We start from the raw sequence: 25538 nt of genomic DNA, 5'->3' as shown, positions 1-25538 counted from the left end.
TCTTATGGTAGCTCTATTTTTAGTTTTTTAAGGAACCTCCATACTGTTCTCAATAGTCACTGTACCAATTTACATTCCCACCAACAGTGTAGGAGAGTTCCCTTTTCTCCACACCCCCTCCAGCATTTATTTATAGACTTTTTGATGATGACCATTCTGACTGGTGTGAGGCAATACCTCATTGTAGTTTTGATTTGAATTCTCTAATAATTAGTGATTTCAAGCATTTTTTCATGTGCGTTTTGGCCATCTGTATCTCTTCTTTGGAGAAATGTCTATATCTTCTGTCCTTTGTTTGATTGGGTTGTTTGTTTTTTTGATATAGAGCTCTATGAGCTCTTTGTATAGTTTGGAAATTAATCCCTTGTCAGTAGCATCATTTGCAAATATTTTCTCCCATTCTGTAGGTTGTCTTTTCGTTTTGTTGATGGTTTCCTTTGCTCTGCAAAAGCTTTTAAGTTTAGTTAGGTACCATTTTTTATTTTTGTTTTTATTTCCATTACTCTAGGAGATGGATCCAAAAAGACATTGTGGCGATTTATGTCAAAGAGTGTCCTGCCTGTGTTTTCCTCTTAGGAGTTTCATCCTATCCAGTCTTATATTTAGGTCTTTAATCTATTTTGAGTTTATTTTTGTGTATGGTGTTAGGGAGTGTTCTAATTTCATTCTTTTACATGTAGCTGTCCAATTTTCCCAGCAACACTTATTGAAGAGACTGTCTTTTCTCTATTGTATATTCTTTCCTCCTTTGTTGTAGATTAATTGACCATAGGTGTATGGGTTTACTTCTGGGCTTTCTATTCTGTTCCATCTATTTCTATTTTTGTGCCAGTACCATACTGTTTTGATTACTGTAGCTTTGTAATATAGTCTGAAGTCAGGGAGCCTGGTTCTGCCAGCTCTGTTTTTCTTTCTTGATTACTTTGGCTATTTGGGGTCTTTTCTGCCTCCATACAAATTTTAAGATTTTTTGTTCTAGTTCTGTAAAAAATGCCATTGGTAATTTGATAGGGATTGCATTGAATCTGTAGATTGCTTTGGGTAGTATAGTCATTTTCACAATATTGAGTCTTCCAATCCAAGAACATGGTATGTCTCTCCATCTGTTTGTGTCACCTTTAATTTCTTTCATCAGTGTCTTATTGTTTTCTGAGTACACGTCTTTTACCTCCTTAGGTAGGTTTATTCCTAGGTATTTTATTCTTTTTGTTGCAGTGGTGAATGTGATTCTTTCCTTAATTTCTTTTTCTGATATTTCGTTGTTAGTGTATAGTAATGCAAGAGATTTCTGTGCATTACTTCTGCATCCTGCAACTTTACCAAATTCATTGATTAGTTCTAGTAGTTTTCTGGTGGCATCTTTAGGATTTTCTATGTATAGTATCAGGTAATCTGCAAACAGTGAAAGTTTTACTTCTTTTCCAATTTGGATTTCTTTTCTTTCTTTTTCTTCTCTGATTGCCGTGGCTAGGACTTCCAAAACTATCTTGAATAATAGTGGTGAGAGTGAACATCCTTGTCTTGTTCCTGACCTTAGAGGAAATGCTTTCAGTTTTTCACCATTGAGAATGATGTTTGCCGTGGGTTTGTCGTATATGGCCTTTATTATGTTGAGGTAGGTTCCCTCTGTGCCCACTTTCTGGAGAGTTTTTATCATAAATGGGTGTTGAATTTTGTCAAAAGCTTTTTCTGCATCTATTGAGATGATCACATGGTTTTTATTCTTCAATTTGTTAATATGGTGTATCACACTGATTGACTTGCATATACTGAAGACTCCTTGCATCCCTGAGAGAAAACCCACATGATTATGGTGTATGATCCTTTTAATGTGTTGTTGGATTCTGTTTGCTAGTAGTTTGTTGAGGACTTTTGCATCTATATTCACAGTGGTACTGGTCTGTAATTTTCTTTTTTGTAATATCTTTGTCTGGTTTTGGTATCAGGGTGATGGTGGCCTCGTAGAATGAGTTTGGGAGTGTTCCTTGCCGTTTTTTTGGAAGAGTTTGAGAAGGATAGGTGTTAGCTCTTCTCTAAATGTTTGATAGAATTCAGCTGTGAAGCCATCTGGTCCTGGGCTTTTGTTTGTTGGAAGATTTTTAATCACAGTTTCAATTTCATTACTTGTGATTGGTCTGTTCATATTTTCTATTTCTTCCTGGTTCAGTCTTGGAAGGTTATACCTTTCTAAGAAATTGTCCATTTCTTCCAGGTTGTCCATTTTTTGGGCATAGAGTTGCTTGTAGTAGTCTCTTGTGATGCTTTGTATTTCTGTAGTGTCTGTTGTAACTTCTCCTTTTTCATTTCTAATTTTATTGATTTGAGTCCTCTCCCTCTTTTTCTTGACAAGTCTGGCTAAATATTTATCAATTTTATCTTCTCAAAGAACCAGCTTTTAGTATTATTGATCTTTGCTATTGTTTTCTTTGTTTCTGTATCATTTATTTCTGCTCTGATCTTTATGATTTCTTTCCTTCTACTAACTTTGGGTTTTGTTTGTTCTTCTTTCTCTAGTTCCTTTAGATGTAAGTTTAGATTGTTTATTTGCGATTTTTCTTGTTTCTTGAGGTAGGATTTTATTGCTATAAACTTCCCTCTTAGAACTGCCTTTGCTGCATCCCATAGGTTTTGGATCGTTGTGTTTTCATTGTCATTTGTCTCTAGGTATTTTTTGATTTCCTCTTTGATTTCTTTAGTGATCTCTTGGTTGTTTAGTAATGTACTGTTTAGCCTCCATATGTTTGTGTTGCTTACCTTTTTTTCCCCTGTAATTTATTTCTAATCTTATAGTGTTTTGTTCAGAAAAGATGCTTGATATGATTTCAATTTTCTTAAATTTACCGAGCCTTGATTTTTGACCCAAGATGTGATCTATCCTGGAGAATGTTCCATGTGCACTTGAGAAGAAAGTGTAATCTGCTGTTTTTGGATGTCCTATATATATCAATTAAATCTATCTGGTTTATTGTGTCATTTAAAGCTTGTGTTTCCTTATTAATTTTCTTGTGGATGATCTGTCCATTGGTGTAAGTGAGGTGTTAAAGTCCCCCACTATTATTGTGTCACTATTGATTTCCTCTTTTATAGCTGTTAGCAGTTGCCTTATGTATTGATGTGCTCCTATGTTGGGTGCATATATATTTATAATTGTTATATTTTCTTCTTGGATTGATCCCTTGATCATTATGTAGTGTGCTTCCTTGTTTCTTGTACCATTCTTTATTTTAACGTCTATTTTATCTGATATGAGTATTGCTAGTCCAGCTTTCTTTTGATTTCCATTTGCATGGAATATCTTTTTCCATCTCCTCAGTTTCAGTCTGTATGTGTTCGTAGGTCTGAAGTGGGTCTCTTGTAGACAGCATATATATGGGTCTCGTTTTTCTATCCATTCAGCAAGCCTGTGTCTTTTGGTTGGAGCATTTAATCCATTCACATTTAAGGTAATTATCGATATGTATGTTCCTATGACCATTTTCTTAATTGTTTTGGGTTTGTTTTTGTAGGTCCTTTTCTTCTCTTGTGTTTCCCAGTTAGAGAAGTTCCTTTAGCATTTGTTGTAGAGCTGGTTTGGTGGTGCTGAATTCTCTTAGCTTTTGCTTGTCTGTAAAGCTTTTGATTTCTCTGTCGAATCTGAATGAGATCCTTGCCAGGTAGAGTAATTTTGGTTGTAGGTTCTTCCCTTTCATCACTTTAAATATATCATGCCACTCCTTTCTGGCTTGTACAGTTTTGCTGAGAAATCAGCTGTTAACCTTATGGGAGTTCCCTTGTATGTTATCTGTCGTTTTTCCCTTGTTGCTTTCAATAATTTTTCTTTGTCTTTAATTTTTGTCAATTTGATTACTGTGTGTCTCGGTGTGTTTCTCCTTGGGTTTATCTTGCCTGGGGCTCTCTGTGCTTCCTGGACTTGGGTGGCTATTTCCTTTCCTATGTTAGGGAAGTTTTCGGCTATAATCTCTTCACATATTTTCTCGGGTCCTTTTTCTCTCTCCTCTCCTTCTGGGACCCCAATAATGCGAATGTTGGTGCGTTGGATTTTGTCCCAGAGGTCTCTTAGGCTGTCTTCATTTCTTTTCATTCTTTTTCTTTATTCTGTTCCACGGCAGTGAATTCCACCATTCTGTCTTCCAGGTCACTTATCTGTTCTTCTGCCTCAGTTATTCTGCTGTTGATTCCTTCTAGTGTATTTTTCATTTCAGTTATTGTATTGTTCATCTCTGTTTGTTCTTTAATTCTTCTAGGTGTTTGTTCTTTAATTCTTTTAGGTCTTTGTTAAACACTTCTTGCATCTTCTCGATCTTGCCTCCATTCTTTTTCCAAGGTTCTGGATCATCTTCACTATCATTATTCTGAATTCCTTTTCTGGAAGGTTGCCTATCTCCACTTCATTTCGTTGTTTTCCTGGGGTTTTATCTTGTTACTTCATCTGGTACATAGTCCTCTGCCTTTTCATTTTGTCTATCTTTCTGTGAATGTGGTTTTCGTTCCACAGGCTGCAGGATTGTAGTTCTTCTTGCTTCTGCTGTCTGCTCTCTGGTGGATGAGGCTATCTAAGAGTGTTGTGCAAGCTTCCTGATTGGAGGAACTGGTGGTGAGTAGAGCTGGGTGTTTCTCTGGTGGGCAGAGCTCAGTAAAACTTTAATCTGCTTGTCTGCTGATGGATGGGGCTGAGTTCCCTCTCTTTTGGTTGTTTGGCCTGAGGGGACCCAGCACTGGAGCTAGAGGCTCTTTGGTGGGGCTAATGGTGGACTCCGTGAGGGCTCACACCAAGGAGTACTTCCCAGAACTTCTGCTGCCTGTGTCTTGTCCTCATGGTGAGCCACAGCCCCCCACCCCCGCCTCTGCAGGAGACCCTCCAACACTAGCAGGTAGGTCTGTTCAGTCTCCTGTGGGGTCACTGCTCCTTCCCCCTGGGTCCTGATAAACACACTACTTTGTGTGTGCCCTCCAAGAGTGGAGTCTCTGTTTACCCCAGTCCTGTCGAAGTCCTGCAATCAAATCCTGCTAGCCTTCAATGTGTGATTCTCTGGGAATTCCTTCTCCCATTGCTAGACCCCGAGATTGGGAAGCATGACGTTGGGCTCAGAACCTTCACTCCAGTGGGTGGACTTCTGTGGTATAATTGTTCTCCAGTTTGTGAGTCACCTACCCAGTGGTTATGGGATTTGATTTTATTGTGATTGCGACCCTCCTACCATCTCACTGGGGCTTGTCTTTGGATGTGGGGTACCTTTTTTGGTGAGTTACAGTGTCTTCCTGTTGATGATTATTCAGCAGTTAGTTGTGATTCTGGTGCTCTCGCAAGGGGGAGTGAGCACACGTCCTTCTACTCCGCCATCTTGAACCAAATTGCTGCAGCTTCTACATCAGCACTTGCATGTTATGGGTGCTGCTTCTTAAACCTCATGAACTAACCTCTGCTGGCTTCCAACTTTTCTGTAGCTTCGTTACCTCTCTTGGCCCTCACAGAACTGAGAGAGTGAGGGTCTTGCTCTGGATTAAGTTTTGGCTTAAGGGAATGTTGTTGCTGGTTTGATCTTCTGTACAGACCACTAAAACTTTCTTCAGATCATCAGTAAGGCTGTTTCACTTTCTTATCATTTGGGTGTTCACTGGAGTAGCACTTTATCTTTCCTTCAAGAACTTTTCCTTTGCATTCACAACTTGGCAAACTGTTTGGTGGAAGAGGCCTACCTTTTGGCTTATCTCTGCTTTCAGCTTGCCTTCCTTACTAAGCTTAGTCATTTCTAGCTTTTGATTTAAAGTGAGAGATGTGTGGCTTTCCTTTCTCTTGAACACTTAGAGGCCACTGTAGGGTTATTAATTGAATTGGCCTAATTTCAATACTGTGTCTCAGGGAAGAAGGGAGCCCAAGGAGAGGCAGAGATGGGGAAACAGAGCAGTCAGAACACATTAAGTCCACTGTCTTATATGCGCAGGGTTTGTAGCACCCCAAAACAATTACAATAGTAACATCAAAGATCACTGATCATAGATCACCACAACAAATATAATAATAATGAAAATATCTGAAATATGGCAAGAATTACCAAAATGTGACACAGAGTCACAAAGTGAGCAAATGCTGTTGGAAAAACGGCACTGACAGACTTTCTCGATGCAGGATTGCCACAAACCTTCAATTTTTAAAAAATGCAGTATCTGCGAAGTGCACAAAAATGACATATGCCTGTGTGTAACAAAGTGTTTTTCTCTTGCTCCTTCTAATATTCTCTCCTTGTCTTAACTTTTGATACTTTAATTATAATGTCTTAGTGGGGGTCTCTTTGGGTTCCTCTTACATGGGCTTCCTGGATCTGGGTTTCACCCCAGAGAGTATGTTTTAATCCGTCTGGGTCACAGCCTCGTAAAGAGATTTAAAAATTCTCCAGGGAATTGTAATGCATAATCAAGTTTGAGAACCGCAGCTGTAAATCCACTCAGTCGAAAAGGGCCACTGTCTGAGCAACACCTCCCCACGGCAGAGCCAGCCCAGCTGAGGCTAAGAGTGCCACACTTACCTACAGTACTTGAGAGGAGTCCCCGAGAACTCACTGCCATCAGACTCAGGCTCAGATCGGTTCTCAAAGTCAGAAATTCGGAATACAGACAAGCTGGCGTTCACATAGCCAACCATGCACCTACAAAAGAAAACAAATTCTATAATTAGGACTCGAATCACCTCTGCATCCAATTCACCAAGGCTCTACTTCCTAGAAATCCCCGCAGTTACAGGTGCCTTACTTGGACCTGCCTTGTCACAGCACTCAAGTTGGAATACACTGTAAAGCCCTGGGTATGTTGAATGAAGAACAAGTCATTTCTTTTGTTATAGTCCTTTTTGTGCAGAATCATCATCTAGACCATCACTACTCTAATCAGTGCTTCAGTGAAATGGGCAAAAGCATTGCATGATCTGCATAAATAAGTCACCACTTCTTTCATTGATGACACACACATATATGCACACATAATCGCATTCCTTCATTAATGATTATCTATAATTTCTCATAATGCCCTGAATATAACTAGTATGAATATAACCCCCCTCCCAACTCACATCCCATGCTACAGTCATGCTAGATTATGTTCCTTTCATGTATCATATACTTTCATGCCTCTGCTCATGTTGTCTTTTCTCTTGGGATTCCTTACTCATGTTTTACGAGTGGTAATAGTGTTCACCAACTGAGATGTCACCTCTTTTGTGAAAATGTCCTAATCCCCCCAGTCAGAAGACTCATTCCCTTCTCTCTGTGGTGCAGCTATATTTACTTCACAATGGCCATATAGCTTATACTAGAGTTGGCTGCATACATGTATGTCTTCTCCTTTGGACTATAGTGGTTTTTTTCTTTTTTAGATCAGAAGAGGTGTCATAGATATTTTGGTATCCTAGGACAGTCTCGTGCAGTGTAGGAATCCAGTAAATATTGAATTCAATTTATTTGATTGGAGGAAAATTAAAGTACCAGAGATTCTATCAAGGTCTTGAAGATGGATCAGGAGTAAAAGTATTGCCTGGACCTCCCAGGGATTATAAGCTTCTTGAGGACATGGCTTTCATTCTGTGTTGGGGGATGGGGGTCAGTATATTACAATACAAAACACTTGGGCTTTAGGGTCAAATTGTAGCTCTGCTGCTTTCTAGCCATGTGATCTTGGCAAATTATGCAACTCTTTAAGCAACAAAAGTGTCCACCTCATAGGGTCATTGTGGGAATGAAATGAAATGATATATGTAAAGCAAGTGATATAATGCTTAGCCTATAGCAAGATCTTAATAAATGTGAGTGGTATTATTCATTTTATTTCATGCACCTAGCAGGAGGTCAATAAATATTTAATTATTAATTGAAAGAAGAAATCATGGTCTTCAGACTCTCTTCATTAACATGTCTGATGGGATTATCCAAAGTTGCTGAATACCAAACCCAAGTGATAACACAAACATAGTTCTGAGAGCACATGGGTTCTGTGCATGTGTTGTCTTGCTCAAGACAAGTCACTGGTTTCATCATGGCCTTAAAAGAAATGAACCAAGCAGAAGGACCCATTTGTCAACAGTCACTCATGGGTGAAACAAATGGTCAGTGCGTGTGTAACATGCCCTACTCCCACTGGCAGCAGGCCTCTCCCATCACTCCATAAAAAGGTAATTTGAAATGATTTCTCCCTCATCTATGAACTGCCTAGAACATGATATGAAAACAGAGTCTTGATGATGATTAGCTGTCACAGAGAGGGAGCCAGTTTTGTGAAATACAGAATAGAGCAGAGTCTTTTCAGGAGCTGAGCTGTGGGAAGGGAAAGGTGCTCTGGAAACTGGCAAAAGCAGGCCCAGCATTGAAATGGAATAATTACAACCCCTCCTACACTCTTCTCTCACACAGCAGCCCTGAGCTTTACTAAGATTAAAGCTGCTAATGGCTACTCTGTTAAAAAACTCAGTAGAGAACCTAAATTCGAATGAAATACCCATCTCACAGGCTGAATACCTTACATTCAAAATAAAAGATAAAAGGGAGACATAGTTGAACTCTTTATTAAGCATATTCATGTAACGTCAGTCATGAATCAAGTTGAAAATGTGCCTTTAGTGGGCATGTACTCCTTCTGGGTGCAAAGCATTACACATGGAACTAGTAAGTCTTCTTTCCATATAATTTCCGTAATCAGGGAAGAAGAGGAACTGCTAATACTGATTTTTCTACGCATTCATCTAATTCTTTTCACTGTGGTAGAATCTTAGCTTGCCAACATCAAACAGTTGAGACCATCATCAATTCAGGGAGATGAGGTTTCCCACACTTCATCGTATAGAGTTCAGCCAGTGGCATCCATGTGTCAACTCAGTGACCTATTGTTACAGCAGGAAGGCCACAGGCAGCAGCAGATCCCATGTCTACTAAGTTTGCTGGCAGGAGGTCTATGTATCCTCACTGTGACACACCCCCAGCTCCAGGTGAGACAGAGGAAAGACGAGGCTACACTGATGATCAGGGAGAAGTGAGAGGGAAGGAGAAAAAAGTATCAGACAAAGGAAGAGTTTCCTGAGAATATAAAATAATGAAGTCAGTTTTCTTAAGGGGGTGGCAGATGGCCTCTGAAGGCATTTCCAAGAAAGAAGATTCAGAAAAATGTCCTATGCAAGGACAGCATTGTTTGAATTAGAATGCATACGTTTTCCAAGTAACTTCTGAGAAGACATTTATTTAAATGTGAGAATTCTGGTTTTAAAACCATTCATTACTTATTGCTTTCCATCCTTTACTGTGGGGGAAAAGGATGAACTAGTGATCATTATCATCATTTTCAAGGGAGAGAACAGAATCAGAAGTTGACTTTTGAATTTGTAGATTCCAGATCAAAGTCACTGCAGAGTGTCTTTGAATTCTGCTACTAAATTTGCTTTTGAGGTTTTAGGCATTGTGACTCAAATAGCATGGGGATAGGGCTGAAAGGGCAAAAAAGCAAGGGGAAATAAGGTCAGGTTTGTGCATTTAAAGTCAGACATGCTTTGTAGACAACAAATGACTAATTAATTTGTAGATAACTTTATTTATAGGTAGTAAATTAGGCTAATGAGATAAGCACAGAAGAAAGTGGACTTCTGACTTCTTGCATTGAAAATGTCAGACATTATGAAATAAGAGTAGACCTCTGTAACCATAAGCTTTATCTTCTGAAATACAACTTTGCAATTGGTTTTGGTGTTGATCGATTTAATTGATTTATAGCTTATATAAATACATTATTTATAGTTCATTAAGATATTTGTAGCTTATTCTGTGAAAATTCAAGCATGGTGTCCTTGATCAAGTCTCTAACTCCTTATGATATCACTATTTTTACGGGAAAATCAGCTTGATTTATATCACTAGATCAGGTATATACCTCACAGTAATTGTCTAAGGCCTGCATATATCCTTAGAGAATGTTCCCAAACTCTAATCCATGTCTACCTGATAACAAAGTAATTAGTTTATTGCATTCATTGAGGGGGAGGGATCAAACTGGTTATTTGTGCTTTCTGGAAAAACAAATTTAGTTTGCTGATTGAAATTTTAACTGTGATTGACAGAACAATTTTATCATATACATCTTCAACTTTACTTCACAATTTCTGTCTCCTGATGTCTGCCCAGAGGTGATTTTAGTTCTCTAAGCTCTTTCTAAAGGGCCCTTGGGAAGATAGCCTGAAAGAGGAAGTGACTTCATTTTGTAGGCAATGAACAGCACTCTGATCACCGGCAGCTGGAAAGACAGGATGTCTTAAGAGGGAAGATGAAAACATTTGAAAAATTCTTGTGTACCCACTTGTGTGGAGACCACTGCCTCAAACCACAGTATTCCTTTCACGAACAGATCTGGCTGAAAAATGAGAATGTCTTCCCCACCGTGCTGCTGAAGACTCGTCTGCTGGGAATGCGCAGCCAGGAATAACTGAAGCACGCTGTCAGAGGGACGAGGGGCCTGTGAACTGAATGACCCTGGACACAGGAGTGAAATTCTCATCCATGGAGGAGCCAGGGAAACCTGTAAGGTGAGGAAGCCTGGGGTTTTGGAGAAAGGTGATTGGTTTGGTTGGAATACTGTGGATGTAGGGTCAATTTAACTTGAAATATGGCGTTTCCACAGCCGGATTTAATCTAAGTGGGATGTCACTGACTGCACATGCTACCTTAAAAGCCCATGACATCTAAACTTTGACAACGCTGCTCCTCTATGAGTTCAGTCATCTCTGAAGCATTTTTAAACTGGAAAAAAAAAAAACCTAAAAAGGATAATAGAGTAGCTGGTGGGGCAGAAACTAAGATTCATGAAGAAACATACACAAATGTAACTATTTGAAAATAAGAAAAATGACCAATGGATTAGAAGATAAAAAGTAGATCTACAAATATTGAAGGTAGCAAAAGTCTCTTAAGAGAAACATTGTTTTAAAAAAAAAAAAAAGGCCCAAAGAGCTCAGTAAAACTGAATTAAGGAGGCTATTTGGAGAAATTCTAATCACCATGAACATTGTCTTAAATCTAATAGGCCGTCAAAATTCTAAAGCTTTGATTCATTATCAGCTGCGCCTAAATGGTCCCACTTTATTTTTTGGTTTCCTCCAGAACAAGACAGGTATTACCATATTTGAAGTAGCGGAAGAATGGAAATAACCATCAAGATTTAAACCCCAGGGAGTTGACTGTTAGATGAGTTGGATAAGCACTTGTTGGCAAGGGCCCCGAGGGCTGTGAGGTTCAGGATGAAGGGCACTGTCTGAGTCTAGGCTTCACCTTCGTGTGGGCTCCATCAGTTACTCTGCCTTGTGATGATGGATTTAACCTCTCTCAATCTCTTTCTGCTCTTCAAAGCGAGGCTAATAATGCATATCCCACTACCCGCGTTGTTTTGAGAATCAAATGCAAAACATACATGAAAGTGGTTTGAACAAAGGTAAGCTCTTCTAGGCTGAGTCAAGCAGAGAATGTTCACAACAGTTACAGGTAGAAAGAAATGCATGCATAGTACAATGTAAGTCTTTAAATCTCTCTTAAAATGGGATGGTATGCTCACTTAAAGTGGCTAGATAATTCACATTTAATGGCCACGTGGTTAGTGAAGAACTTTATAGAAGCTTCCTCAAATAGCTGGATTGTGAGCTTTATCTCATTCAGTTATCTATGCCTTAGAGCATTTATGTAGGATGAATAATGAAATTGGACCTAGGTCAGGTGTGTATAAATTTAGCTGACTTGATTTGGTGGCACTGTACCCCTTGGGGGCTGATGGAACTACACTGGCTATAGAGGATGACTTTGTTTGGCTCAGACTAGTAAACTAAGAGGCAGGGCTGCTTGTAGGAATATGCAGGAGCCTAAGTGAGATGACTTCTGGGGCACCAAAAGGACCCTATGATCCCAACACACATTCCACTCTGACCTACAGACATTTAAATCCCACAATTAAGTATATTATTTTGACATTAGCCAAACAGGGTTGTTTTATTTTTTCCCATTAAAGTATGTTGGGACTTTTAATCTTTTTTTCCAAGGGTGTAGAAATGAAAGCTAGGGGACATGTTATAGTTTTGCCAAGGCTTTAGCTGACCAGAAATACAGAGCCCTGGCTTTGGGAACCATTGAGGTGATGCCATAGTACTGAGCCCTCAGCGAGTTAAGTTCACCCAACTTGCCTGTGGTAATATAGACACTGGTCAAGTCCATGGCCAGGAAAGAATCATTCAGTTACTTATTCCACAAATATTTATGGAACACCTTGTGAGTACTTGGCACATGATTGCACATTTCCCGTGTAAAATTTGCAGAGTCTACACATGACACAAGAGGAATCAAATTATAACTATACTTTTATAACCTCATAAAAATGGCATAACTATACATCATGGAACACTTTTTTTGCTACACACATTAGCATACCACACACTTCTGAATTCATGGTGGGCAGGAGGGGGGAAAATGATTAATTGCTTTTCTCACATTGGATTCCACCTAAAACTTGTATGGCTTGTATGACTTCCAACCCTTCAATAGATCAGAATGTGTTTTCTTTGGCCAAAAGTGTTATTGTATCACATTTCCACCTCCCCACTACAGGCCTTCTGTCCTGGGCTTGTGTCCAATGTACTCCAATGCAGAGGCTTCTGTCTGAGTGTCCAACAGCACACAGTGGCTAGGAAATGGGGATTTCATGATGGCTTTATGGCACACTTACTTTTGCCCAGCTTCTCCTTGGCCTGCACAAGGTCCATACTTATAAGCGTACACCAAGCGAGGGATAAAGTCAGATGTGATCGCTATGACAAATGCGTTTGTAATAACAGAGAGAATTCCAATGCCTTCAAGAATTCCATACCAAATTCCTATTCAAAGAGAAGTGTTGAATTAATTCCAGACACAACAGCAGAGGTGATAACTATGAAAACAACTGGGGTAATTCATTTTCAATAGTCCTTTGCACGGGTCCTTCCACCATCCCAAATACTGATTCTTGCAACCAGGAGGAAGGATTTGTACCTTCAAAAACCTTGGCATTGAAGGAGTTTGCATGGAAGTGCCCATGGTCATGACTTAAAACTCAATCGGGTTCAGATATAAGTAGAGAATTCTGGTCAACGATAAGGCACCAAACACTATCTGATCAGATTGGCACATGCAATGTCAAGATGCCACCAGACTGGGAGCTCCTTGGGGGTACCTATAGGGTCTCTCCAGTTCATCTTTATGGACCAAGTTCCTGATGCACTGGCCCAGAGTAGGTGCTCATTGAGTGTGTTTGTTTCATTGGGACGTTCCAAGACCACTGAGTTAAGCATATGCACACCGAATTCTCTTCTGCACACACTGGCTGAGCACCTGCCTGCCCTATCCTAAGCACTGGATGCAGAAATGGATAAAAGACAGTCTCTGATCTCTGCCAGCTTTTGAGGGGCTGCACCTGATTCAACTCAGCATCTCTAGTCAAAAACCAAAGGCCATCTCTGCCTCTAGAAAAACTGGACCATGCTTCCTATGACTCCGGCAAAGGTTTAGGAAAGAGCAAAACAAAGTTAAGCAAATGGGAGATCTACTTTAAAAAGGAAATAGGTGGTAATAAATCAAATTTTTAGATTCCAAAGTCTTAGGATAGAAACAACCAAATTGAGAATCTATTTAAGCACAAATTCTCTAGCCCTGGAAATTATAAATTTCCAAATAGGTAGCTGTACTTGTTATCTAATATTATTTAAAGCTAACAATTATTCTTTTGCAAGAGTTAGTTGAGTCATCTTACATGGAAACCATATGTAAAAATCTAAAGCTGGTAGCTGTTTTATTTTATCTACCAGGTGGTTAATATCTTTTAAAAACACTTCAAATCCAACTTACCTATGTCTTTGGCCCTTGAAGCTAAAGGTCGCCTCCACTGTGTGACAAATTTATAAGCGTCAAGTCGAATTTCAATTATATTATTCAGTAAGGCCAGAAGTGGTGCTAGGGGAAAAGCTGCCACAAAGATAGTTGTAAATCCAAACTGGAGAACTAGGGAAGGAAAAAGGAAAAAGAACAGAGTATTGGTTTTCCAGTACTATTTTCAAAAGGATAATAATCTGAATGTGTCATTGTTTTAACCCATATTTTTCCCCAAAGCACAGGGAACATCTCTTCTAGAAAGACGGCCAGGACACTTGAAAAAGAGGTACCCCTCCCTGAGCCTGGAAGCAGTGGCATCCTAGGAGCAATGATCATACCTAGAGTCCAGAGCTTGTTTTCTAAATACCATTCTCTAATAAAAGGAACCAGGGCTCCTTAGAGAAATGTTTGATTCCAGAGCTATGGCAGGGAAAAGACAAGATTAGTCTGGAATATCTTGTGATGCCAGAAAGTTAGGAAGTGCTTGAGAAATGATGGGGACACATCAATAGGACACAGAACAAACTTGAATGAGGTCCCAATGGCCAAAGCTGGAAAAATCTGCACAACAAAATAAATAAGGGTAGTATTGGATTACAACCCAAAGACTAAGTATCCAAGTCCATACTGAAATAAATACAGGTATAAATATATGCTGAAATAAATAAATGGGGGGAAAGGGACAGCTCTTTCTTATGACAGAATTCTAATTAATAAATGTAGAAGGAATGACTAAAAATAGAAAATCACCATTAGTCAGACACCACAGTAGTAACTGTTACAGGCAAGAGCCATCAAAGAATGCTAAAATTAGTAGGGGAAATTATATTGAAAAAATGATTTGTATATTCTCAAAGTATCTCCCTACATGATAGTAATTACAAAGGAAAAAATAGTATCTTTACTATGGAGAAACCTGATAGACATCACCGTAACTGAGTCATCCAAGTTAATATCACCAGTAATAAGACATATTGACATCATACCCCCAAGATGGTGTACTGAGGAGGCTACAATATCCTTTCTGTGGAATTTTTGCCAAAAATGCATAACCTCAACCTAATCATGAGAAACCATTAGATAAACCCAAATGGAAGGACCTTCTACAAAACTAGTAGTCTTAAAATATGTTAAGATCATGAAAAAGACAGAACTGTCATAGACTGGAGGGAACAAAGGAGATACAACTAAATGCAGTGTTGGATGCTGGAATGGGTCATGGACAAGAAAAAAAGACAGTGGAAAACAGGCATTATTCAAATAAGGTAATTAGTTAACAGTACTGTATTAATGTTAATTTTCTGGCTTCAATATATATGTAAGATGTTAACCTTATGAGAAACAAGGTGAAGAGTATTTAGGAACTCTGTACTATGTTTGCAACTTTGCAAAATAAAAAGTTTTTAAAAAGGCAGTGCCTCATGCAAAACAACCAGATGGCATAATTGAAAAAAATTTTAAAAGCACTTGGCTGAATGAATGACTGCATATTTTCTACTGTTTTTACTTTTAAAACCTTATTTTAGAAAGTAACAACAAAACAATGACTAACACATACACCATTTTCTATGTAACAGGCACTGTTCTAATTACTTCACCTATTGTAACTCAGTTTTCACAACCACTCTATTATGTGGATACTATTATTATCCTTATTTTACAGCTGAGGAAACTGAGGCCCAAAGAAGTCAAGTAATTTGCCCAAGACACATCACTAAGAAGCAATTCTAACATGGGTGATACGGTCCCAGAGTCCTGAAGAGTCCATTTACCTCATTTCTGTGATACTGCCACCTCCAGGGTATCCCCCATCTTTGGTTACATTCATACTCAGTGACTATGCTGGTTGGCACTTCACCCACCAATAGACACAGGCATTCCCTTCAGTTTTTCCCTTGGTTCCACTTTTCTCCTGACTTCCCTCTTTCCTTGGGTGAGTCCATCCGCTCTCATGACTTTATTATCTGTCTGATGAGGTTTCCCAATTCTCTCTCTCTCTAACCCTGACCAGTTGTCTGCTGCTATGCTACAGAAGCAGCACTTTCCAAACCAATCTCTCAATCTCATCCTTAAACCTGCTCCACCTTTCATGTCCCTCTTCCCCACCTCCCCTCAGAGTTGTCTTACATAAAAACCAGCTTTTAGCTAGCTCAGCCTTGAGAACTAATAGCCTCCAAGTCCCCAAAATCAATTACCCTTCAAAAATGTCTCTCATCTGCCCCTCCTCTCCACTGTCCCCAAATCAAACTCTGATTTTCTAACTGGCTTCTCTGCCTCAGGCTTTCTCCTCTTTCCCCCATTGCTCTACTGTTAATGTTGGTTAAAGCCCATCCCTCATCACCTTCCTACTCAATGTTTCAGTCGGTTCTTGTTGCCTGTAGACTAAATCCCAAACTTTTTGCGTGCCATTCAAGGGTCTTCTAAGCCTCATGTCCAAACATGCCCCATGACCCAGACAGGTGTCCCAAACAATCCTCTACCCACCCACACTACACTTCTAGTTTTATGGGGTCGTGTCATGTACTTAGTGTTTCTGTTCATACTCTGGTGAAATTCTATTCTTTCTCCAAGTGTGAGCTCAAATGCGCCCTCTTCTGGGCACATTTAATTAACTACTGCTTCCTCTGTAGCTCCCACAACTCTGCTTATCATCATAGAGCTTATTTTGTCTTAATTTTATGGCTCTTTACCTGTATAGTATCAGGTCTTATGTTTAAGTCGTTGATCCACTTAGAGTTCTTTTTGCGAGTGGTGTAAGATAGGGGTTCAATTTCATTGTTCTACATGTGTTTATCCAGTTTTTTCAACACTATTTGTTGAAGAGACTATCCTTTCCTCATTGGGTATTCTTGGCTCTCCTGTCAACAGGTAGTTGACCACATATGCGGAGGGTTTAATTCTGGACTCTGTATTCTGTTCTAATGGTCTATATGTCTAATTTTATGCCAGTATCATACTGTTTTTATATTACTCTAGCTTTGTAGTATAGTTTGAAGTCAGTAAGTGTGATACTTTTGGATTTGTTTTTTCTCCTTAGGATTTCTTTGGATATTTGGAGTCTTTTGTGGTTCCATGCAAATTTTAGGATTGTTTTTTCTATTTCTGTGGTGAATGCCCTTGATATTTTGATAGAGATTGTGTTGAATCTATAGATCAGTTTGGGTAATATGGACATTTTACAATTCTTCCAATCCATGAACATAAGATGTTTTTCCATTTGTTTGTGTCTTCTTCAATTTCTTTCAGCAAAGTCTTGTAGTTTTTGTTGTACAGATCTTTCACTTCCTTGGTTAAATTTATTCCTAGGTATTTTATTGTTTTTGATGCTATTGTTTATGGGGTAATTTCTTTGTCAGATACTCAATTGTTGGTATACAGAAATGCAGCTGATTTCTGTATGTTGATTTTATATCCTGCAATTTTATGAAATTTGTTGATTAGTTCCAACAGTTCTTTGATTGAGTCTTTGGGATTTTTGTATGTAAAGTCATATCATCTGCAAATAGTGATAATTTTACGTCTTCCTTTCTGATTTGGATGACTTTGTCTTACTTAGAAATCCAAAGAAATTTGGATTTCTTTGTCTTACTTAATTACTCTAGCTAGGACTTCCAGTACTATATTGAATAAGAGTGGTGGGAGTGGGCATTCTTATCTTGTTCTTGATGTTAGAGGAAATTTTTTCAATTTTCTCCATTGAGTATAATGTTAACTGTGAGTTTGTTGTGCGTGGCCTCTACTATGTTAAAGTATGTTTGTTCTATGCCCAATCTGTCAAGGTTTTTATCATGAAAGGATGTTGAATTTTGCAAATGCTTTTCTGCATTTATTGAGATAATCATAATTTTTATATTTTATTCTTTTTTTTTTTTTGGTAGTACAAGTTCTTTTTTTTTTTTTTTAAATTATTTATTTATTTATTTATTTTTGGCTGTGTTGGGTCTTCGTTTCTGTGCGAGGGCTTTCTCCATTTGCGGAGAGCGGGGGCCACTCTTCATTGCAGTGCGCGGGCCTCTCACTATCGCAGCCTCTCTTGTTGCGGAGCACAGGCTCCAGACGCACAAGCTCAGTAGTTGTGGCTCACGGGCCTAGCTGCTCCGCGGCATGTGGGATCTTCCCAGACTAGGGCTCGAACCCGTGTCCCCTGCATTGGCAGGCAGATTCTCAACCACTGCGCCACCAGGGAAGCCCACAAGTTCTTTTTAATAATTAGAATCAAAGCCTGTCCTGGAACTCAAGTCCACTTAATTCCAAAACCACTTAAAATTTTAATGGGGGGAGGGTCAAGATGTCCCCAAGCAAGAATAAGATGGTGTTTATCAAAACAGCTTTGGACCTACTCAGGGCTTCAACTCTGAACCATAGTTTTGGGGAAAAAAAAATAAGACAAAATGTGTCATTTCCTAGAAGAGTCTGAAGTGGAGTTGTCAGTTATCTGCTTTTAGCATTAGAGGATTTTTTTTTTTCTGGTATATATTCTTTTAGTGTATTTAATATTCTACATGCACACATACACAGATATCATTATTGCAAAAATAGGAAAATCTATTTTATAGTCTTCATGAAATGATCACATTATTGTGATTGCTTATTTATTGTCTTTCCTCCCAGGAAGGCAGGAATAATATCTCGCTTACCATCCATCACACTTCTACTACCTAGCATAATACCTAGCACAGGAAGACAGATATATGATAATGCATACATCTAGGATTTTTTATAAATATGCCAAATTGCCCTTTTCCATGAATTCCTTGAAGATGAAACCCTTTTATAGGAACATTTTTGCAAAACCATCAGAGTACACCCAGAACTGTCTGTAAATGACAAAAGACTTAAAAATGACCATGGTTAAAGATTTGATGAAAGTTCATAATGATGCAATTGACAAGGAAATTTAGTTATTTCTGAGATATACATCTTAAAGTCACTAGACTTATGACTTATAACATTACACCAGAACATATAAGATTTTTAGAAATTTCATGTAATGTCTGAAACATTTATATTAACATATTTCCATACAAATAACCCAAAGAAAGTTTAGTACTAGTTGTTTTTCTTTTGTTTGTTCGTTTGTTTTTTTATACTGCAGGTTCTTATTAGTCATCAATTTTATACACATCAGTGTATACATGTCAGTCCCAATCGCCCAATTCAGCACACCACCATCCCCACCCCACCGCGGTTCTCCCCCCTTGGTGTGCATACGTTTGTTCTCTACATCTGTGTCTCAACTTCTGCCCTGCAAACCGGTTCATCTGTACCATTTTTCTAGGTTCCACATACATGCATTAATATATTTGTTTTTCTCTTTCTGACTTACTTCACTCTGTATGACAGTCTCTAGATCCATCCACGTCTCAACAAATGACTCAATTTCGTTCCTTTTTATGGCTGAGTAATATTCCATTGTATATATGTACCACCTCTTCTCTATCCATTTGTCTGTCGATGGGCATTTAGGTTGCTTCCATGACCTGGCTATTGTAAATAGCGCTGCAATGAACATTGGGGTGCATGTGTCTTTTTGAATTATGGTTCTCTCTGAGTATATGCCCAGTAGTGGGATTGCTGGATCATATGGTAATTCTATTTGTAGTTTTTTAAGGAACCTCCATACAGTTCTCCATAGTGGGTGTATCAATTTACATTCCCACCAACAGTGCAAGAGGGTTCCCTTTTCTCCACACCCTCTCCAGCATCTGGTGTTTGTAGATTTTCTGATGATGCCCATTCTAACTGGTGTGAGGTGACACCTCATTGTAGTTTTGATTTGCATTTCTCTAATAATTAGTGATGTTGAGCAGCTTTTCATGTGCTTCTTGGCCATCTGTATGTCTTCTTTGGGGAAATGTCTATTTAGGTCTTCTGCCCATTTTTGGATTGGGTTGTTTGTTTCTTTAATATTGAGCTGCATGAGCTGTTTATATATTTTGGAGATTAATCCTTTGTCCGTTGATTCATTTGCAAATATTTTCTCCCATTCTGAGGGTTGTCTTTTCGTCTTGTTTATGATTTCCTTTGCTGTGCAAAAGCTTTGAAGTTTCATTAGGTCCCATTTGTTTATTTTTGTTTTCATTTCCATTACTCCAGGAGGTGGATCAAAAAAGATCTTGCTGTGATTTATGTCAAAGAGTGTTTTTCCTATGTTTTCCCCTAAGAGTTTTATAGTACCCAGCCTTAGATTTGGATCTCGAATCCATTTTGAGTTTATTTTTGTGTATGGTGTTAGGGAGTGTTCTAATTTCATTCTTTTACATGTAGCTGTCCAGTTTTCCCAGCACCACTTATTGAAGAGACTGTCTTTTCTCCATTGTATATCCTTGCCTCCTTTGTCATAGATTAGTTGACCATAGGTGCGTGGGTTTATCTCTGGGCTTTCTATCTTGTTCCATTGATCTACGTTTCTGTTTTTGTGCCAGCACCATATTGTCTTGATTACTGTCGCTTTGTAGTATAGTCTGAAGTCAGGGAGTCTGATTCCTCCAGCTCCGTTTTTTTCCCTCAAGACTGCTTTGGCTATTCGGGGTCTTTTGTGTCTCCATACAAATTTTAAGATGATTTGTTCTAATTCCGTAAAAAATACCATAGGTAATTTGATAGTGATTGCATTGAATCTGTAGATTGCTTTGGGTAGTATAGTCATTTTCACAATATTGATTCTTCCAATCCAACAACATGGTATATCTCTCCATCTGTTGGTATCATCTTTAATTTCTTTCATCAGTGTCTTATAGTTTTCTGCATACAGGTCTTTTGTCTCCCTAGGTAGGTTTATTCCTAGGTATTTTATTCTTTTTGTTGCAGTGGTAAATGGGAGTGTTTCTGTAATTTCTCTTTCAGATTTTTCATCATTAGTGTATAGGAATGCAAGAGATTTCTGTGCATTAATTTTGTATCCTGCAACTTTACCAAATTCATTGATTAGCTCTAGTAGTTTTCTGGTGGCATTTTTAGGATTCTCTATGTATAGTATCATGTCATCTGCAAACAGTGCCAGCTTTACTTCTTCTTTTCCAATTTGTATTCCTTTTGTTTCTTTTTCTTCTCTGATTGCCGTGGCTAGGACTTCCAAAACTATGTTGAATAATAGTGGTGAGAGTGGACATCCTTGTCTCATTCCTGATCTTAGAGGAAATGCTTTCAGTTTTTCACCATTGAGAATGATGTTTGCTGTGGGTTTGTCGTATATGGCCTTTATTATGTTGAGGTAGGTTCCCTCTATGCCCACTTTCTGGAGAGTTTTTATCATAACTGGGTGTTGAATTTTGTCAAAAGCTTTTTCTGCGTCTATTGAGATGATCATATGGTTTTTATTCTTCAGTTTGTTAATATGGTGTATCACATTGATTGATTTGTGTATATTGAAGAATCCTTGCATCCCTGGGATAAATCCCACTTGATCACGGTGTATGGTCCTTTTAATGTGTTGTTGGATTCTGTTTGCTAGTATCTTGTTGAGGATTTCTTCATCTATATTCATCAGTGATACTGGTCTGTAATTTTCTTTTTTTGTAGTATCTTTGTCTGGTTTTGGTATCAGGGTGATGATGGCCTCATAGAGTGAGTTTGGGAGTGTTCCCTCCTCTGCAATTTTTTGGAAGAGTTTGAGAAGGATGGGTGTTAGCTCTTCTCTAAATGTTTGATAGAATTCACCTGTGAAGCCATCTGGTCCTGGACTTTTGTTTGTTGGAAGATTTTTAATCACAGTTTCAATTTCATTACTTGTGATTGGTCTGTTCATATTTTCTGTTTCTTCCTGGTTCAGTCTTGGAAGGTTATACCTTTCTAAGAATTTGTCCATTTCTTCCAGGTTGTCCATTTTATTGGCATAGAGTTGCTTGTAGTAGTCTCTTAGGATGCTTTGTATTTCTGCGGTGTCTGTTGTAACTTCTCCTTTTTCATTTCTAATTTTATTGATTTGAGTCCTCACCCTCTTTTTCTTGATGAGTCTGGCTAATGGTTTATCAATTTTGTTTATCTTCTCAAAGAACCAGCTTTTAGTTTTATTGATGTTTGCTATTGTTTTCTTTGTTTCTATTTCATTTATTTCTGCTCTGATCTTTATGATTTCTTTCCTTCTGCTAACTTTGGGTTTTGTTTGTTCCTCTTTCTGTAATTGCTTTAGGTGTAAGGTTAGATTGTTTACTTGAGATTTTTCTTGTTTCTTGAGGTAGGCTTGTATAGCTATAATCTTCCCTCTTAGAACTGCTTTTACTGCATCCCATAGGTTTTCGATCATCGTGTTTTCATTGTAATTTGTCTCTAGGTATTTTTTGATTTTCTCTTTGATTTCTTCAGTGATCTTTTAGTAACGTATTGTTTAGCCTCCATGTGTTTGTGTTTTTTTCCCTGTAATTCATTTCTAATCTCATAGCACTGTGGTCAGAAAAGATGCTTGATATGATTTCAATTTTCTTAAATTTACTGAGGCTTGATTTGTGACCCAAGACGTGATCTATCCTGGAGAATGTTCCGTGCGCACTTGAGAAGAAAGTGCAATCTGCTGTTTTTAGATGGAATGTCCTATACATATCAATTAAATCTATCTGGTCTGTTGTGTCATTTAAAGCTTCTGTTTCCTTATTTATTTTCATTTTGGATGATCTGTCCATTGGTGTAAGTGAGGTGTTAAAGTCCCCCACTATTATTGTGTTACTGTTGATTTCCTCTTTTTATAGCTGTTAGCAGTTGCCTTGTGTATGGAAGTGCTCCTATGTTGGGTGCATATATATTTATAATTGTGATATCTTCTTCTTGGATTGATCCCTTGATCATTATGTAGTGTCCTTCCTTGTCTCTTGTAACATACTTTATTTTAAAGTCTATTTTATGTGATATGAGTATTGCTACTCCAGCTTTCTTTTGGTTTCCATTTGCATGGAATATCTTTTTCCATCCCCTCACTTTCAGCCTGTATGTGTCCCTAGGTCTGAAGTGGGTCTCTTGTAGACAGCATATATATGGGTCTTGTTTTTGTATCCATTCAGCAAGCCTGTGTCTTTTGGTTGGAGCATTTAATCCATTCACATTTAAGGAAATTATCGATATGTATGTTCCTATGACCATTTTCTTAATTGTTTTGGGTTTGTTTTTGTAGGTCCTTTTCTTCTCTTGTGTTTCCCACTTAGAGAAGTTCCTTTAGCATTTGTTGTAGAGCTGAATTCTCTTAGCTTTTGCTTGTCTGTAAAGCTTTTGATTTCTCCATCGAATCTGAATGAGATCCTTGCCAGGTAGAGTAATCTTGGTTGTAGGTTCTTCCCTTTCATCACTTTAAATATGTCATGCCACTCCCTTCTGGCCTGTAGAGTTTCTGCTGAGAAGTCAGCTGTTAACCTTACGGGAATTCCCTTGTATGTTATTTGCTGTTTTTCCCTTGTTGCTTCCAATAATTTTTCTTTGTCTTTAATTTTTGCCAATTTGATTACTATGTGTCTCAGCATGTTTCTCCTTGGGTTTATCCTGCCTGGGGCTCTCTGTGCTTCCTGGACTTGGGTGGCCACTTCCTTTCCCATGTTAGGGAAGTTTTCAACTATAATCTCTTCACATATTTTCTCGGGTCGTTTTTCTCTCTCTTCTCCTTCTGGGACCCCTATAATGCGAATGTTGGTGCGTTTGATTTTGTCCCAGAGGTCTCTTAGGCTGTCTTCATTTCTTTTCATTCTTTTTATTTTTTCTGTTCCACGGCAGTGAATTCCACCATTCTGTCTTCCAGGTCACTTATCCGTTCTTCTGCCTCAGTTATTCTGCTATTGATTCCTTCTAGTGTAGTTTTCATTTCAGTTATTGTATTGGTCATCTCTGTTTGTTTGTTCTTTAATTCTTCTAGGTCTTTGTTAATCATTTCTTGCATCTTCTCGATCTTTGCCTCCATTCTTTTTCCAAGGTTCTGGATCGTCTTCACTATCATTATTCTGAATTCTTTTTCTGGAAGGTTGCCTATCTCCACTTCATTTAGTTGTTTTTCTGGGGTTTTATCTTGTTGCTTCATCTGGTACATAGCCCTCTGCCTTTTCATCTTGTCTGTCTTTCTGTGAATGTGCTTTTTTTCCACAGGCTGCAGGATTGTAGTTCTTCTTGCTTCTGTTGTCTGCCCTCTGGTGGATGAGGCTATCTAAGAGGCTTGATGGGAGGGACTGGTGGTGGGTAGACCTGACTGTTGCTCTGGTGGGCAGAGCTCAGTAAAACTTTAATCCACTTGAGTCTTGATGGGTGGGGCTGGGTTCCCTCCCTGTTGGTTGTTTGGCCTGAGGCAACCCAACACTGGAGCCTACCTGGGCTCTTTGGTGGGGCTAATGACAGACTGTGGGAGGGCTCACGCCAAGGAGTACTTCCCAGAACTTCTGCTGCCAGTGCACTTGTCCCCATGGTGAGCCACAGCCCCCTCCCACCTCTGCAGGAGACCCTCCAACACTAGCAGGTAGGTCTGGTTCCGTCTCCCCTGGGGTCACTGCTCCTTCGCTGGGTCCCAATGTGCACACTACTTTATGTGTGCCCTGCAAGAGTGGAGTCTCTGTTTTCCCCAGGCCTGTCGAAGTCCTGCAATCAATTCCCACTAGGCTTCAAAGTCTGATTCTCTATGAATTCCTCCTCCTGTTGCTGGACCCCCAGGTTGGGAAGCCTGACGTGGGGCTCAGAACCTTCACTCCAGTGGGTGGACTTCTGTGGTATAAGTGTTCTCCAGTCTGTGAGTCACCCACCCACCAGTTATGGGATTTGATTTTACTGTGATTGCACCCCTCCTACCATCTCACTGTGGCTTCTCCTTTGTCTTTGGATGTGGGGTATCTTTTTTGGTGAGTTCCAGTGTCTTCCTGTCGATGATTGTCCAGCAGCTAGTTGTGATTCTGGTGTTCTCACAAGAGGGAGTGAGAGCATGTCCTTCTACTCTGCCATCTTGGTTCCTCCTATATTTTATTCTATTAATGTGATATATTACATTTAAAAATGTGTGTATGTTGAACCAATTTTGCATTCCAGGGATAAATCCCACTTGGTTGTAGTGTACAGTTGTTTTAATGTGTTCTTGAATTTAGTTTGCTAATATTTTCAGAATTTTTGCATCTATATTCATCAGGGATATTGGTACAAAGTTATCTTTTCTTATAGTATCCTTATCTGGTTTTGGTATCAGGGTAATGTTGGCTTTGCAGAATGAGTTTGGTAGTGTTCCCTCCTCTTCAATTTTTTTAAGCATTTGAGAAGGACTGGTATTAATTCTTCTTTAATTGTTAGAAAATTCACCAGTGAAGCTGTCTGGTTCTAGGGTTTTCTGTGTTGGGAGGCTTTTGATTACTGATTCAATCTCTTTCCTCATTATTGGTCTTTTCAGATTTTCTATTTCTTGCTGATTCAGTCTTGGTAGGTTGTCTGTTTCTAGAAATTTATCCATTTCTTCAGGTTATCTAATTTGTTGGCATATAATTGTTCATAGCTTCTTATCCTGTTTATTTCTGTAGTATCAGTTGTAATGTCTCCTCTTTCATTTCTAATTTTGAGTCCTGTCTTTTTTCTTAGTCTAGTTAAAGGTTTGTCAATTATGTTTATCGTTTCAAAAAACCCAGCTCTTGGTTTCATTGATCTTCTCTATTGTTTTTCTGATCTCTATTTCATTTATTTCCACTCTGA

At 38.7% G+C, this 25538-nt stretch overlaps 1 protein-coding gene across 4 annotated transcripts in view; it reads right to left on the bottom strand.

The window, feature by feature from the left end:
• ANO4 (anoctamin 4) overlaps positions 1-25538 on the bottom strand; it is a 461908-nt gene that overhangs the window by 11144 nt on the left and 425226 nt on the right. For all 4 annotated transcript variants that reach the window (XM_068560975.1, XM_068560976.1, XM_068560977.1 and 1 more), the window contains 3 exons: positions 13884-14036; positions 12730-12877; positions 6525-6644 (listed from right to left, as the gene is read on the bottom strand). In XM_068560975.1, coding sequence (XP_068417076.1) covers positions 6525-6644; positions 12730-12877; positions 13884-14036 — 421 coding nt within the window. The remainder of the gene's footprint in view (positions 1-6524; positions 6645-12729; positions 12878-13883; positions 14037-25538) is intronic.

This window comes from Eschrichtius robustus, chromosome 13 (genome assembly GCF_028021215.1).
Source record: "Eschrichtius robustus isolate mEscRob2 chromosome 13, mEscRob2.pri, whole genome shotgun sequence".
Taxonomy (NCBI): domain Eukaryota; kingdom Metazoa; phylum Chordata; class Mammalia; order Artiodactyla; family Eschrichtiidae; genus Eschrichtius; species Eschrichtius robustus.
The sequence above is the reverse complement of the archived record's forward strand: the minus strand, read 5'-3'. Positions and strand labels throughout refer to the sequence as shown.